General features: G+C 43.0%; 1 protein-coding gene across 1 annotated transcript in view; it reads right to left on the bottom strand.

Annotated features, from left to right (window-relative positions):
• LOC122541305 (class I histocompatibility antigen, F10 alpha chain-like) overlaps positions 1-15,160 on the bottom strand; it is a 27,240-nt gene that overhangs the window by 4,990 nt on the left and 7,090 nt on the right. Inside the window, exons 2-5 of the mRNA XM_043677934.1 lie at positions 9,853-10,113; positions 9,189-9,464; positions 8,748-9,014; positions 834-938 (exon numbers count right to left, since the gene is read on the bottom strand). Of these exons, the coding sequence (XP_043533869.1) occupies positions 834-938; positions 8,748-9,014; positions 9,189-9,464; positions 9,853-10,113 (909 nt within the window). The remainder of the gene's footprint in view (positions 1-833; positions 939-8,747; positions 9,015-9,188; positions 9,465-9,852; positions 10,114-15,160) is intronic.

Below are 15,160 nucleotides of genomic sequence, written 5' to 3'. Positions count from 1 at the left end.
CACATCTTTGGACTGTGGGAGGAAACCGGAGCACCCGGAGGAAACCCACGCAGACACGGGGAGAACGTGCAAACTCCACACAGTCAGTCGCCTGAGGCGGGAATTGAACCCGGGTCTCTGGCGCTGTGAGGCAGCAGTGCTAACCACTGTGCCACCGTGCCGCCCACAAATGAAGGCTGCTGCTCTCAAGAGGTAAGTTTTTTAATAAAAAATTTAGTTTCCTGACAGCCCCTGATATCCGCTCTTGTCGCTCCCACTGCAGCAATGACAGGTGCCATTATTGAGGTCTATACAATTGTCAAGGGCATAGATAAGCCAAGATCTTTTTATCCCAGGATAAGGGAGTCCAAAACTAGAGGGCATAGGTTTAACGTGAAAGAGGAAAGAATTAAAAGGGACGGGACCCGAGGGATGGCTCTTACGCACAGAGGGTGGTGCATGTATGGAACAAGCTGCTAGTGCAGGTAGGTTCAATTGCAACATTTAAAAGGACATTTGGACAGGTGCACTATTTAACAAGATCATAGCGTGATCATCAAAATGACTCTGCACAACATTTCCCACGGTCATCTCACTTCGTTTGTATTGAGTCTTTTTTGATACTTCTTGCTGGGTTTATCGTCCCTTCTTCACTTGACAATTTATGTTCCTGATGAAGCATAAAATTTCACTTAAAAATCTATCCTCAAGAAAACTGCAGTTCTTATGCAATAGAAACCAAGTGTCAATTGTTACTGCTTTATCTGAATGTTGGGAAATCAACCATAATCATGGGCGTGGGTGAGAAAATATTGCAAGGTTGTTCTGTGATACATTAAGAAAAATTTGCATACCTCTTCGTCTTCTCCACCATATAAATATGATAACAATGATTGCTAGTGAAACGAGTACAGCCAAGACAATCATCCCCACATTGTTGCTATCCTTCACTTTTCCTTCTGAAAAATATTAAGTAGCACTTTTTATTATAAAGTTTTGAATTGATGGACAATAATATACATGATAATCGTCAAGTCATGACATTGCTGAAGTAATGATGATGTTTAATATGAATTGTATTCCCATGATATGAAGTGCACAATTTATCATTTTACTAAGGAGGGAGAGGGAAGGGAACATAAATCTGAGGCTGCATCGGGGTTGAAAATCAAAGAAGAGGAGGGGAAAATAGGGCCAGAAAAAGAAGTAAGTGAGGTGAAGAAATAAATGATGAGGCATTGGAATGGAGGGCTGGCTACAATTCTATTGGCCAGAATGAAGCTTTTCAATGCAATGATGGGAGAATACGAGGTAAGTTACATTCACACCTCTGTGCAGTGGACGCAAATGCAAAATCTGAACTGTTCACAGTGCTTGAGGAAAAGGCCAACAGATGTCAGAATCTCCTTGTTGAATCAGAACATTTAAACAAGGTGCAGCAGTATGCCATTCAGGCACTCCAGTCTTTGCCACTGTTGAACAAGATCATAGCTTATCTGATTGCAACATCAAATCCACACATTCACTTCGCACGGTAACTTTTCTGCCCTGGGCTGAACAGCAATCTAACCATCCCTGCCTTAAAAGTATTCAAGGATTCTGTTCCCACGACAATTTCAGGAAGAAAACAGCAAACACTTGTGTCAATCCAAGAGAATAACAATTTTCCTCACACTTTGTATTGTTTGTGAGCCATAGATCATGATTCTTTCATAAGAGGAAAGATCTTCTTCACATCTATCCTATCACAAACCTGCGACCTTTATACGTTGCAGCATGTGATCACTTACTCTTCTACATTGCCGCAGATACAAAGATTACTCAGCCAAACCTATCTCAGTGAGAGACTCCAAGTATGAAAACAGAAATGCTAAAGAAACTCATCTAGTCTCACAGCATGGTTGAAGAAATCAATCAAATCAGTAAAAGATCTTACTCCCAATATAACATTGCGGTCACAGGCCTGCTGCTTTGTTCCATCGAAGCTCAAAGAGTGTTCGACAGGCAGCATTTTATTCTCCACTTAGACATTTTACAGCATTCAGGATTCAAAATTGAGTTGAATAACTTCTGAGCATGAACACTGTCCTTCATTTGCATCACAAAATCACCTAACCCCATGCCACTTGTTTGTGTCTTGTTGGATTTGCCTCAGAAGAGCTGACTTATTTTCTCCTGTACAATGTAATATGAATTTCCATTTTGCATCTCAATCCCTCCTTTATCACCTTCGCTTTTGATCTGAGCACCCTCACTATCTGTTCCGCTTTCTCCTCTTCCCTCTTTATCAACATACAAACACACAAAAAAAATCATTTTCCAGTTCCATTCAGTTTCAAGGAGAGCCACTTGACTAAGAATGTTAACACTTTTGTCCTCTTTCCACAGATCCCATCAGAACTGGTGAGTTTCATCAGCATTTTATATTTATATTTTAGACTTGCAGCATCCACAGTATTCGTTTTTTTATACGCACTTATTCCAGGTGTTGATCAGGGATACCTTCTTTTAACTGTCACCAATTTATTTACACCCTCCCATAAATAACATGATGGGTAAATGCACAGTATTCAACTTGTAGTTTCACCAGTGCCCTGGATACCATGCACTATGTACTGAAATGTTACATTCGGTCCTTCCAGCATGTTTCACTCTTTAGTGTGATCACGACTTTCTCTGTCGCAATGTGATATTCCTGCTTTCTCCCCAAACACCTTTATAATTTTTAAATCTTCAAATGCCTCTATTTCTTTCTTAAATATCTTCAGTGACTGTCTCCACAGCCAGCTTTGGTAGAGAATTCCACAGGTTCAGTACACTTCAAGTGAAGAAATGTTCTCTCATCTCAGTCCAAAATCATCAACACTTTGTCCTGAGATTATGTCCCCTGGTTTGTGACTACTCAACCAGGGTAAACAACCTCACCTCATCCAGTCTGTTCAGGCCTGTTAGAAGTATATTTTATTCAATCAGATCCCTTCCTATTCTTGAAACCCAAGTGACTACAGGCCAAGTCATCCCCTGCATCCGCAGTGTAAACTTTCACTGCATTTTCTCTCTGGTAACTACATCCTTTCATTGGGAGAGAGACCAAAATTGCATGCAAAGCCCCAGTTTGGCTTCACTGTACAACTGCAGCCGTACGTCACTATTTCTGAACTCAAATCCTTTTGCAGTGAAACATTTGCTTTCTGAATTGCTAGTGCACCTGCCTGTGTTCTTTCATTGACTGATGTACAAGGACACACAGATCCCTTTATGCATTCACATTTCCCAATGTACCTTTCAAGTAATATGCTTTCTTTCTGTTATTCACACTGAAGTGAAAAACTTCACATTTAGAGATGGCAATTTTGGGAAGGCAATGGTATGATCGTGAGACTATTAACTCAGACTCCCAGATTCGAGTCCTGCCACCTCAGACTGGGAAATTTGAATTCAATTTTAAAAATAGAATTAAGTATCTACTGATGACGATGAAACCATTGCCGAATGTTGGAAAAACTCATCAGGTTCACTAATGTCATTCAGGGAAGGAAATCTGCCATTTTCTCCTGCTCTGGTCTCCATATGACTCCAGTCTCACTCTCCAGTGCTCTCAAAAATGGCCAAGCAAGCTGTTCAATTGTACAAAGAAATTAAACTGGATGGATCATCAGGCACCAGAAAAGTCAACGGCAGAAACAGTCCAGTCGACCTTGTAAACGCCTCCTCACTAACATCTGAAGTTTAGTGCTAAAATTGGGAGGGCTGCCCAACGGACTAGTCAAGCAACAGACTGACATAGTCATACTCATGAAATTATGCCTTACAGACAACACCCCAGATGCCACCATTGCTGTCCCTGGATATGTCCTGTCTCTCCAGCAGGACAGAGCTAGCAGAGGTGGTGGCACAGTGGTATACAGTCAGGAAGGAGTTTCCCTGGGCGTCCTCAACATTGACTCTGGATTCCATGCAATCTCATGGCTTCAGGTTAAACATAGACAATGAAATCTCCTGCTGATTACAATGTACCGCCCTGCCTCACCTGATGAATCCGAACTCCTCCATGTTGAACAACACTTCAAGGAAGCACTGAGGATGGTAAGGGCACATAATATACTCTGGGTGGGCAATTTCAATGACCAAGAGTGCGTCAGCAGGAGCAGCACTATTGATCAAGCTGGTCGGGTCCTAAAGGACATAACTGCTAGACTGGGCATGTGGCAGGTGGAGAAGGAACCAGCAAGACGAGAAAACAGACTTGACCTCATCTTTACCAACCTGCCAGCTGCAGATGCATCTGTCCACGACAGTACTAGTAAGAGTGACCACTGCACAGCTCTTGTGGAGACAAAGTCCCACCTTCACTTGAGAATAACCTTCATCGCTGTGTGTCACTATCACTGTGCTCAATGGGACAGACTTCGAACAGATCTAGCCACTCAAGGCTGCACATCCAAGAGGCACATGAGCAACCAACAGCAGCAGAACTGTACACCATCACAGGCTGTAACTTCATGGCCCGGTATATAGCCCACTCAACCTTGGTTCAATGGAGAGAACAGGAGGGCATGCCAGGAGCAGCACCAGGCATACCTGAAGATGAGGTGTCAACCTGGCAAAGCCACCAAATAGGACTACTTGCACTCAAAGAAAAGGAGCAACTGATAGATAGAGCAAAGCGATTCTACAAACAACGGTTCATACATAAGCTCTGCAGTCCTGCCACATCCATTCGTGATTGATGGTGGATGATTGAATAACTCACTGGAGGAGGAGGCTCCACAAATATCCCAATCCTCAATGATGGAAGAGCCCAACATGTCAGTGTGAAAGATAAGGCTCAAACATTCGCAGAAATTTTCAGTTAAAAGTGCAGAGTGGATGATCCATCTCAGCCTCCTCCAGTGGTCCCCAGCATTACAGTTATCAGTCTTCAGTCAATTTGATTCACTCCATTTGTCATCAAGAAATGGCTGGAGGCACCTGATACTGCAAAGGCTATGGGCCCTGAAAACATTTGAGCAGCAGTACTGAAGCCTTGTACTCCAGAACTTACTGATCCCTAAGCCAAACTGTTCCAGTACAGTTACAACACTGGCATCTTCCTGACAATTTAGAAAACTGCCCAGTATGTCCTGCACATAAAATGCAGGACAAATCCAACCCAGCCAATTACTGTCCCATCAGCCAAATCCCGATCATCAGTATAGTGATGGAAAGTGTTTTCAACAGTGCTCTCAAGCAGCACTTGCTCAGCAATAACTTTCTCAGTGATGCCCAGTTTGGGTTCTACCAGGGCCACTCAGCTCCTGATCTCATTTCAGTCTGGTTTCAAACATGGACAAAAGAGCTGAATTCCAGAGGTGAGGTGAGAGTGACAGCCCTTGACATCAACGCTACGTTTGAATGAGTGTGGCATCATGGAGCCCGAGCAAAACTAGAATCAATGGGTATTGGGGGAAAGCTGTCCAGTGGATAGAGTCATACCTGACACATAGGAAGGTGACCGTGGTGGTTGGAGGTCAGTCAGTTTAGCTCCAGGACATCTCTGCAGGAGTTCCTCAGGGTAGTGTCCTAGGCCCAAACATCTTCAGCTGCTTCATCAATAATCTTGCCTTCTTTGTAAATTCAGAAGTGGGGGATGTTCCACTGATGATTGCAAAATGTTCAGCACCATTCACAACTCTCAGACACTGAAACAGTCCTTGTTCAAATGCAACAAAACCTGGACAATATCCAGGCTTGGACTAATAAGTAGCAAGTAACATTCATGCCACATAAAGGACACTCTGTGACCATAACCACAAGAGACAATTTAGGCACTGCCCTTGATATTCAATAGCATTGCCATCACTGAATCCCCTATCTTCAACATCTTCGGAGTTATCATTGATCAGAAACTCAACTGGACTCACCACATAAATGCAGTGTCTACAAGAGCAGGTAAGGGGCCAGGAATACTGCAGCGGGTTACTCACCTCCTGACTCCCAAAATCCTATCCACCATCTACAAGGCACAAGTCAGGAATGTGATGGAATATTCCTCATTTGACTGAATAAGCACAGCTCCAACAACACTCAAGAAGCTTGACACCACCGGCACAAAGCAACCCACTTGAATGGCACTATATCCTCAAAGCATCCACTTTCTCCACCACCGATGCTCAGTAGCAGCAGTGTGCAGGATATGGAAGCTAAACAACTTAGAGAAATAAATGGTCATATGTTGAAATGGGTCCTTATTACAGAGCAGGTGGTACTGGACACCTTAAAATACATAATGGTGGATAAAGACCCAGGACATGATCGGGTGTATCCCAAATCTTTGTGGGAAGCTATGGAAATGAATGCACGGTCCCCTGCTGAGATATTTCTATCGTCAATAGCCATGGGCGAGGTGCTGAAAGGTTGTAAGGTGGATAATGTGATGCTGTTATTTAAGAAGGGTGGTAAGGAAAAGCCAGGGAGCTATCAACTGACAAGCCTGATATCAGTGGTGGGAAAGTTGTTGCAGGAGTTGGGTTTTTTTGTATTTGGGAAGTTAAGGACAGAGTAGGAATAAGGGCTTATGCCCGAAACGTCGATTCTCCTGTTCCTTGGATGCTGCCTGACCTGCTGCGCTTTTCCAGCAACACATTTTCAGCACAGAGTAGGAATAGTCAATATGGTTTTGTGAGTGGGAAATCATCTCTCACTAACTTGACTGAGTTTTTTGAGGAAGTGGCAAAAAAAAACTGATGAAGGCAAAACGGTGGACTTTGTCTTTCTGGACTTCAGCAAGGGGTTCAACAAGTTCCACATAATCGACTGGTTAGCAAGGTTAGATTGCATGGAATCCAGGGAGAGCGAGCTATTTGGTTACAAAGTTGGCTTGAAGGTAGAAGACACAAGGTGGTGGTAGAGGGCTTTTTTTCAGGCTGGAGTCATTTGATCTGAGGTGTATCAGAAGGATTGGTGCTGGATCCACTGCTTTTTGACATTTATACAAATGACTTAGACGTGAACATAGCAGAATGGTTAGTGAGTTTGCAGATGTCACCGAAATTGGTGGCATGGTGAGCAGTGAAGAAGATAACCTCAGGGTACAGTAGGACTTGATCAGATGGACAATAGACTGAGAAGTGGCAGATGGAGTTTAGTTGAGATAAACTGTAGAGGATATTGCATTTCAATAAGGCAGCCGATTTACAGTTTTTTGAAGTTGAAAGCACGGGTAGAAGGCGGCATTTGGTACACTTGCTTTTATTGACCAGTATATGGAGCATAGGAGTTGGGATGTCATGTTGCAGCTGTACAGGGCCAGTCTTGGAATATTACATTCAGTTCTGGTCTCTGTACTATAAAAAAGATGCTGTTAAACTTGAACGTGTGCAGAAAACATTTTCGAGGATGTTGCTGGGATTGAAGTGTTTTGGCTGTGCAGAGGCTGAATAGGCTGGGCATATTTTCACTGGCGTACCAGAACCTGACCTTATAGAGGTTTATAAATTCATGAGGGGCATGGATTGGGTGAATAGTCAAGGACTTTTCCTCAGGGTAGCAGAGTTCCAAAACTAGAGGACACGGATTTACGGTGAGAGGGGAAAAGATACCAAACAGAACAAAGGGCAACTTTATCACACAAAGGACTGTGTATATGGAATGAGTTACAGAGGAGATGGCAGAGGCTGGTACAATTACAACATTTAAAAGGCATCTGTGTGAGCACATGAATAGGAAGAGTTTTGAGGGATATGAGCCAAATGCTGGCAAATGGGAGTAGATTAATTTAGGATAACTGGTCTGCATGGATGATTTGGACCAAAGGGTCTGTTTGCATGTTGTACATCTCTATGACCTGACATTATCCTGCCCCCATCCCCGTCCTCTCACTACACCTGGCAACGCCTCATCAAAAACTTTTTCAAAATCAAAGTGCACCCCAATCTATTCTATTAGTTACATCCTCAAAATACCTCAGCAGACTTGTTAAGCCTGATTTGCCTTTCAGAAACCCATGCTGTCATTGTCCAATCCTGTTAATCCTTTCCAAATGTCATTTATCACATCTCCTGATGGTTGGCTAACTGATCTGTAATTCCCTGTTGTTTCTTCCCTTCCTTTTCAAATAACAGGGTTACCCTTGTCACTCGCCTATCTGTAGGAACTGCTATAGAAGTTTGGAAGGCACACACCAATTTACTTAATTGTTTGTGGGCCTGTTCCTTGGCCAGGGTCTGAACTGTAGTAACTGAAGCCCAACCTCCTTAATTTTGCCTTTACGATAAATGATAACATTCTGTTACTTTCCCAATAACTTGCTGTACCTGCATGCAAATCATTTGGTGATTCATGCAGTGGGATACCTGGATCCCTTTGCATTTCAAACAGCGGCAATCTCTCACCATTCTGATAGTATGGTATCGTTATTCCTCCAACAAAAATTGATTTACAAAAAAATGGCGGTTATGGAGAGATGCAGGAGCTAGTCAGGATTTTTCTTCTGTTTTTGAAACTACTTTCAGCTACGTAACCTGGCTGAAATATACAATATTGAAGATTTGGATTTGGATATGTCAGTGTTGGACTGGGGTGTATAAAGTTAAAAATCACACAACAGGTTATAGTCCAACAGGTTTAATTGGAAGCACACTAGCTTTTGGAGCAACGCTCCTTCATCAGATTTGGAGGAGTAGTGGAGTAGACTGTGCTCTGATAGGCTTTCAGAGATTCAATTGCTTCAGGGCCTGTGGAGAACACATCGATCATTAGTTATAGGAGGATCTAATGATACTACTTACCCCACAGGACAGTCTTTCCACCCGGGATGCTGCTGTGCTCAATATGACAAGCATATTGGTTGCCATCATACGGGTCAAATTGGAGGGTTGTCTTCAGTTGGAAAGTCCCATCTTCATTGGGCAATAACCCAGTAGAGGTCGTCTCATCGGCATGTTTTCCATTCTTCAACCAGGTCACATTGATGGACTGTGGGTAAAATCCAATCACAATGCAGTGCAGGAACCAGTGATGGCCATCCTTGGCAATAAGTGAGACCTCAGGAGAAACTGTATGACACAAAGACATCAACATCAACACAAATCGCAAGTTACATCATTAAGTTAATGGATTTGAAACAGCCACTGGTTAAAACGTACACGGTGAGAGGTGTCACATGTAAGTCAATGTATTCCACACTAACTAAGCGGAAAATTTAAAATAGTTTTTTTTTTGGAACTTACTTTTTCTGCTTAAAGAGGCATTTCCAAAGAAATAGATTGCCTTCCATTGATCTATACAATCATTTTCCAGCAGATTCTTGAAGTAATGGTTCAGCTTTGTTTCCTTATCCCATTTTGTTTTGAATTCCTCTGCAACTGGATCATGTACAATCCAAACTAATGCATCTTTGTCAAAGCTGAGGATGTATTTGCCATCAAGAGCAAACTTCAAAATCCCTTCACTCGGAGTGGCCTCATGTAGTTCACAGCCAAATAGTCCTTGTAGGTAATGGGTACCTAAAACATTAATTCAGTGCATGAGTCCTTCAACATTTATTGTCTCTGATCAAATCAAATCCGAGAATTTCAGTTTTCCCTTTGTTACTTCACACCCAGTTATTCTCATCATTAGTTAAGTACTGAGTGAAGTACATGAAACAAGTGTACAAGCATTATCAGGTACAGCACAACAGTTACCTGCCCAGCCAGCGATGCACACATGGCAGAAGTAATTTTTTTTTTAAAAAGGGAAAGGTCAAGGAAAACCAAGCTGGATGCAGAAAGGGAAAGGGAAGGAAAGGTCAAACAGACAGCAGAATAGTTCAACACTCCTGGTGCACACTATAATCTAACATGAATATCATGTCTGAACCTCACTGCAATGACTTCAAATGGATAAACTCACGTGATGTTTGATTTTCTTTCTGGAGCCATCCATCAGCCTGTCCCTTGATTAGTCCATGGAACCCAACTTCAGTGATAGTGCACTCATCCCAGTAAGCCTTGTCAAATGCGTCCACCAACCATTGTTGCCTTGGAATGGTTATTTTCATATTGCTGTCAAAATAGAATATCTCGCAGTCATCCAAAATTCCCAGGACACTGTACTCCGGTAGGTCTTTGTCCCCATGATTGAGATTGTACTGATAGAGCAGAGAGTGAGACTCTGGAAGAAAGCAAAAAGAAAAACCTTAAAATTAACCAATCAAACACTAGAATTATCATAAAACTACAACAAAATAAAGAACCGTGGATGATGGAGATCTGAAACTAAAGGAGAAACTGCTGCAGCTGGAGAGAGAAAACAGAGTTAATGATTCAAGTCCAGGGTCCCTTCTTCAGAATTGATTACAGCTTACTGAAAGGTTTGAAATGATAAGCAAGTTATGACACATTACACAGAAAGTTAAAGTCCTTCAATAAACACAAACAGAAAAAGCCTGAGAAAACATATTTGTTGAGAAGAATGTGTCTATGTTCAAGAAATTTGTTCCAACAATCATACTTTATGATAATGTGTGGTGTTGAATGGAGCTCCAGGAATTTGATTTGGTGACAATGAAGGAATGGTGACATAGGTTGAATGGTGTGTGGGGTGGACAGTAACACGCAGGCAATGACGCTTTCATGTATCTGCTGCCTTCAGCCTTCCAGACTGGAGAGTCAAGGCTTGAGTTTTGAAGATCCTATCCAGGGAGAGTTATAGAGTCATAGAGTCATACAGCATGGAAACAGACTCTTCAGTCCAATCAGTCCTTGCCAAATATAATCACAAACTAAACTAGCCCCACCTACCTGCTCCTGGCCTTTAACCCTTCTGGATAGAAGTCGTCGATGCTCCTGACCCGTATCCCTCCAAGTCTTTCCTATTCATGTTCTTGTCTAAATATATTTTAAACATCGTAACTTTGCCTGTATTCACCACTTCCTCTGGAAGTTCATTCCACACATGAACCACCTTTTTTGCAAAACCTCATGTCTTTTGTTAATCTCTCTCTTCTCACCTTAAAAATGTACCCCGTGAAATCTTGAATCTTGAAATCCCCACCAACCTAGTGAAAAGAGAGGCACCATTAATCCTATCTATACCCCGCATGATTTTCTAAGCATAAACACTGATACGTTTCAGACTCTGTGCACTGCCATAGCACACCTCTGACTCTGATCCACTGACAGAGGCTTGTGCACTCCCATGCTGTACATTGGGTCACACCTACAACTGCAGCTGCAGGGATACCATGGACATTTGGACTAACACCCAGTTCTGCATTAGACCAGGCTGCATCTCAGGGCTGCTTGCATACTCCCTTTAAGCTCACTCACTTAGCAGCTCCCTGAATGTTCACACCATCACCACAGTGCCTTGCCTATGGCATTCTTCTTCATCAACAGCACAATATATGCTCAGTACCTTTGTTGCAACTTGCCTTTTAGCACACACATCAAGCCAGAAAGCTTGTCACACTTATCAGAAGTCATAAGTCTCATGTTGCTGCTCATTATGATAACATGTCAATAACAAATGTGCCACATATGACAGCGTGTATGTAGCAAAATCAGGTTGCAAGTAAATGGCAAGATCACAAAGTTGAAAGGAAGCCGTCCTTTGACACGTCAGTGGGAGCCACTCTTCACTACTAGTCCAGGAACTTGGACATGGTCAGTCAGTAAGTGTGTATGGAAGCTCACAAATCATCACCATAACACTGAACACAATCAAATTCTGGGTCTCCAGTTTAACACAAACTTCATCTTTAATCTTTGCTTCAATATCAGTTGCTTGCATTCAGAGAAATAATCAGTGTGGTGACTTTGGGAGTTAAGCAAACATTCCAGGTTGTTCTGATGAGAATTTTTGTGAATCATTTAGCTGTGTATGCATTCAGATAGGCACACACTGAACTGGAGAAAAACTTTGCTCTGGAAACTGCACTTGTCATGTTCACTGGGGGTCACCCACAGACCTAGGAAAATCCCGAAAAGTCAGTTCTGCTTTTCCACAGGAAGTTGTCCAAAAGCAGATCTGACTGAGGTCATGAAAGGTCTGAAAAGAGTAGACGAGGATTATCTGTTCCTGCTCATAAAAGGCTCAAGACGAGGGTGCAGGTCAGAGTGACTTGCAAACTTGATCAATACATGATGAGAAGGAAAAGTGCTTTGGGTCTCAAATGCACTGCCTGGAAGTGTGAGGCAACTGAGACATTCAACAAAGCATTAGTGATTTAAATGAAAATGATAGAAAATAAATGGGAGCCTGGCAATCAAACCTCGATGTTCATTCAAGGGAGTTAATGCAGATACGATGGACTAAATTGCCTTTTTCTGCACTGTTATAATTCTATGACCTTTGGAGACAAGTTAGACACAAATGTAGTAAGTTGTGCATCCAATTCCTTATTGCCTTTCTGTTCCTTTAGTTAGCGACAAAAAAATGCCACTTCACACACAATGAAAGTGGTGGAGATGGTGTAATAGTTATGTCACTGGAATAGTATTATCCAGTACCCTAGACCATTGCTCCGAGGACGTGTTTGAATTTCACCATGGGAGACGATGAAATTTGAATTCAATAAATTTTCTGTCAATTGTTGTAAAAGCCCAGCTAATTCATTAATACGCTTGAGGGAGGGAAATCTGCTGTCCTTACCAACAAGTGGTGCAAGACCCACAGCAATGTAGCTGACCCTTAGCTACATGCTGGGCAATTACAAATGAGCAATAAATACTGGGACCAGCCAGCGATACACAAATCCTGTGAACAAATACTAAAAACATGTGAATGCTCTTGAAGGTTGAATGTGCACCTGTGCTAAATATGTAATAGAAATCTGCATGTTACTGGAGCAACACACCACATCTTCTGAAGATCAAATAAACATTCGTGCTTAAAGCATGAATACAAATCCAATGAGAACCCACCTTCATATTCTAAAAAAATGTCAGATATACCACAACCCTCAAGTAGTAATAATTCTTCAAATTGTACAAACACTGTGTGAGTTAGGAAGAGGAGAAGGAACACTGCAGCCTTTAGCTCTAACAAACTCAAATCATGACAATTATTACTTGCCCAAAAAAGTTTTCCAAACCCACAACCACAATAATTTAGAAGGACAAGGGCAGCAGATACAAGGGAATGCCCTCAGCTGCAATTTCCCCTCCAAGCCGCTCACCATCCTGACCTGAAAATATATCATTCATTCAATGTGGCTGAGTCAAAACCCTGGAACGTCCTCTTTAAAAACAACCAACAGCACTAGAACTGCAGTAGTACAAGAAGGTAGTTCAACATTGTAGTGTTTCTCACAAAGCCAGATGGACATCATAGAATGTGAGTTCCCTAACTGGGGCTGTTAACCTGGTCTAATCAGGGAATCCTGAATAAACAGGAATAAATAAATAAATAAACAGGAGTTTCAGAGGTCTTCTCAATTTAGGGGACTGACCCTGTGCTGGCTGGTGTTACAGTCAGTGTGTTACTGTTAGTTTCTGCTTCCCTTTTTTCTGGAGGGGGAAAATCTGATTCCTGAACTGGCTGAATTATTTAGCCAGTTTGTTAACTGGCATTCCTTTCAGTGAGGATTGATTGTTAAACTCCTGATGCACATAATGTGTTTCAGGTGTAACTCAGCTCACATTAGGGGATTGCTGTTTCACTGGTTGGTTACAGCCTGTGTGTTACTCTTTTGAGGAAAGGACAATGTTTAATTTTGTGATAGGACTTATGCCTTGAACTCTAGTTTTCTTTGCTTTTTGTACGTATCCTCACTGTTTTTGGTGTTTGGACTGAGCCCTTGTGGAAGACATTTTTTTACCAGAGGAGCTGTTCCTGTGGGGAGGCCTAGGACTGGGCCTCGACCTCTGAAGATTGAACACCTATGTGTGTGTGTGCACGCGCTGGGAGGTGAGCAATTGCTATATCCTGGAGTTCTGGAGAAGATCTTGCCTTCAGGAGTGAACCAAAAACCCCTGTGAGTTAACTGCACCTTTAAAATATACTGTGTTCCTGTGAGTGGGCCTGGCTCTCCAAGGATGTGCCAGGACTGCATGGAGACTGAACACCTGTGTGCGTTTGCTGTGAGCCAGGTGGTGGGGAGGCTGTTCTGAGCACTGTCGTCCTGAAAAGGGGTGATCGGGGTGGGCTGTCCTAGAGGTGGTCGAAAGGTGTGTCAGAGCAGCCGAGAGCCAGAAGGCGCTTAGGGGCGGGCTGAGATCTGGAAGGCTTGTGGGCTACCCTGCACGCTGTCGTTCCAGGGAAGGGGATGGGCTGGAAGGTGTGCCAGGATAGCCCACTGGCCGGATGGCGCATCGGGGTGAGTAAGAGCCCAATGGTACGTAGGGGCAGACTGAGAGCCAGAAGGCGGGTAGCCGTCCTCAGAGCTGTCACCCTGGGCAGGTACCGGGGTGGGCTGCCCTAGAGGTGGTCGAAAGGTGTGTCAGGGCAGACCAGAAATGGAAGGGGCATGGGGTGGATCGAGAGCTGGAAGGTACGTAGGGGTGGGCTGCCTTAGAGTGGGAGGGATGGGGGCTTGCTGGGTCTGTATTGTATGCACTGGATTAGCTTTTTATGTACAAATGTCATTGTCGCTGTCTTTTATCTGTGGAACTGGGATTTGAGGTTTGTCCTCCTCTCCCTGTAAACTGATTGAACAGTAGGGTTTGGGCTCTGGCTTTGCTGCTCCTCTCCCTTGTAAAATTGCTGTTGTAACCAGCTGTAAATGTTAACTGTTTTTTGTAAACTGTGTTTCGTAATTTGTTTAATAAAATATTATAAACAGGAAAAAATCCAAAAATAAATAAACAGGAGATTCAGAGGTCTTCTCAATTTAGGGGACTGACCCTGTGCTGGCTGGTGCTACAGTCAGTGTGTCACTGTTGGTTTCTGCTCCTTTTTTTTTTCTGGAGGCGAAAAATCTGATTCCTGAACTGGCTGAAGTATTTAGCCAGTTGGATCAGTACCTGGTGCAATGATGTTGTGGCCATAACAGAGACATGGGTTTCTCAGGGGCAGGAATGGTTGCTGGATGTTCCAGGGTTTAGAGCATTTAAAAGAATAGGGGAGGGGGGAAAAAGAGGAGGGGGTGTGGCACTACTCACAGAGGGTATCACAGCTACAGAAGCTTCCATTGTTGAGGAAGATCTGCCTACCAAGTCGGTTTGGGTGGAAATTAGGAACAGCAAGAGCGCAGTCACCTCGTTAGGGGTTTACTACA

Source organism: Chiloscyllium plagiosum, chromosome 37 (assembly GCF_004010195.1).
Source record: "Chiloscyllium plagiosum isolate BGI_BamShark_2017 chromosome 37, ASM401019v2, whole genome shotgun sequence".
Taxonomy (NCBI): domain Eukaryota; kingdom Metazoa; phylum Chordata; class Chondrichthyes; order Orectolobiformes; family Hemiscylliidae; genus Chiloscyllium; species Chiloscyllium plagiosum.
The sequence above is the reverse complement of the archived record's forward strand: the minus strand, read 5'-3'. Positions and strand labels throughout refer to the sequence as shown.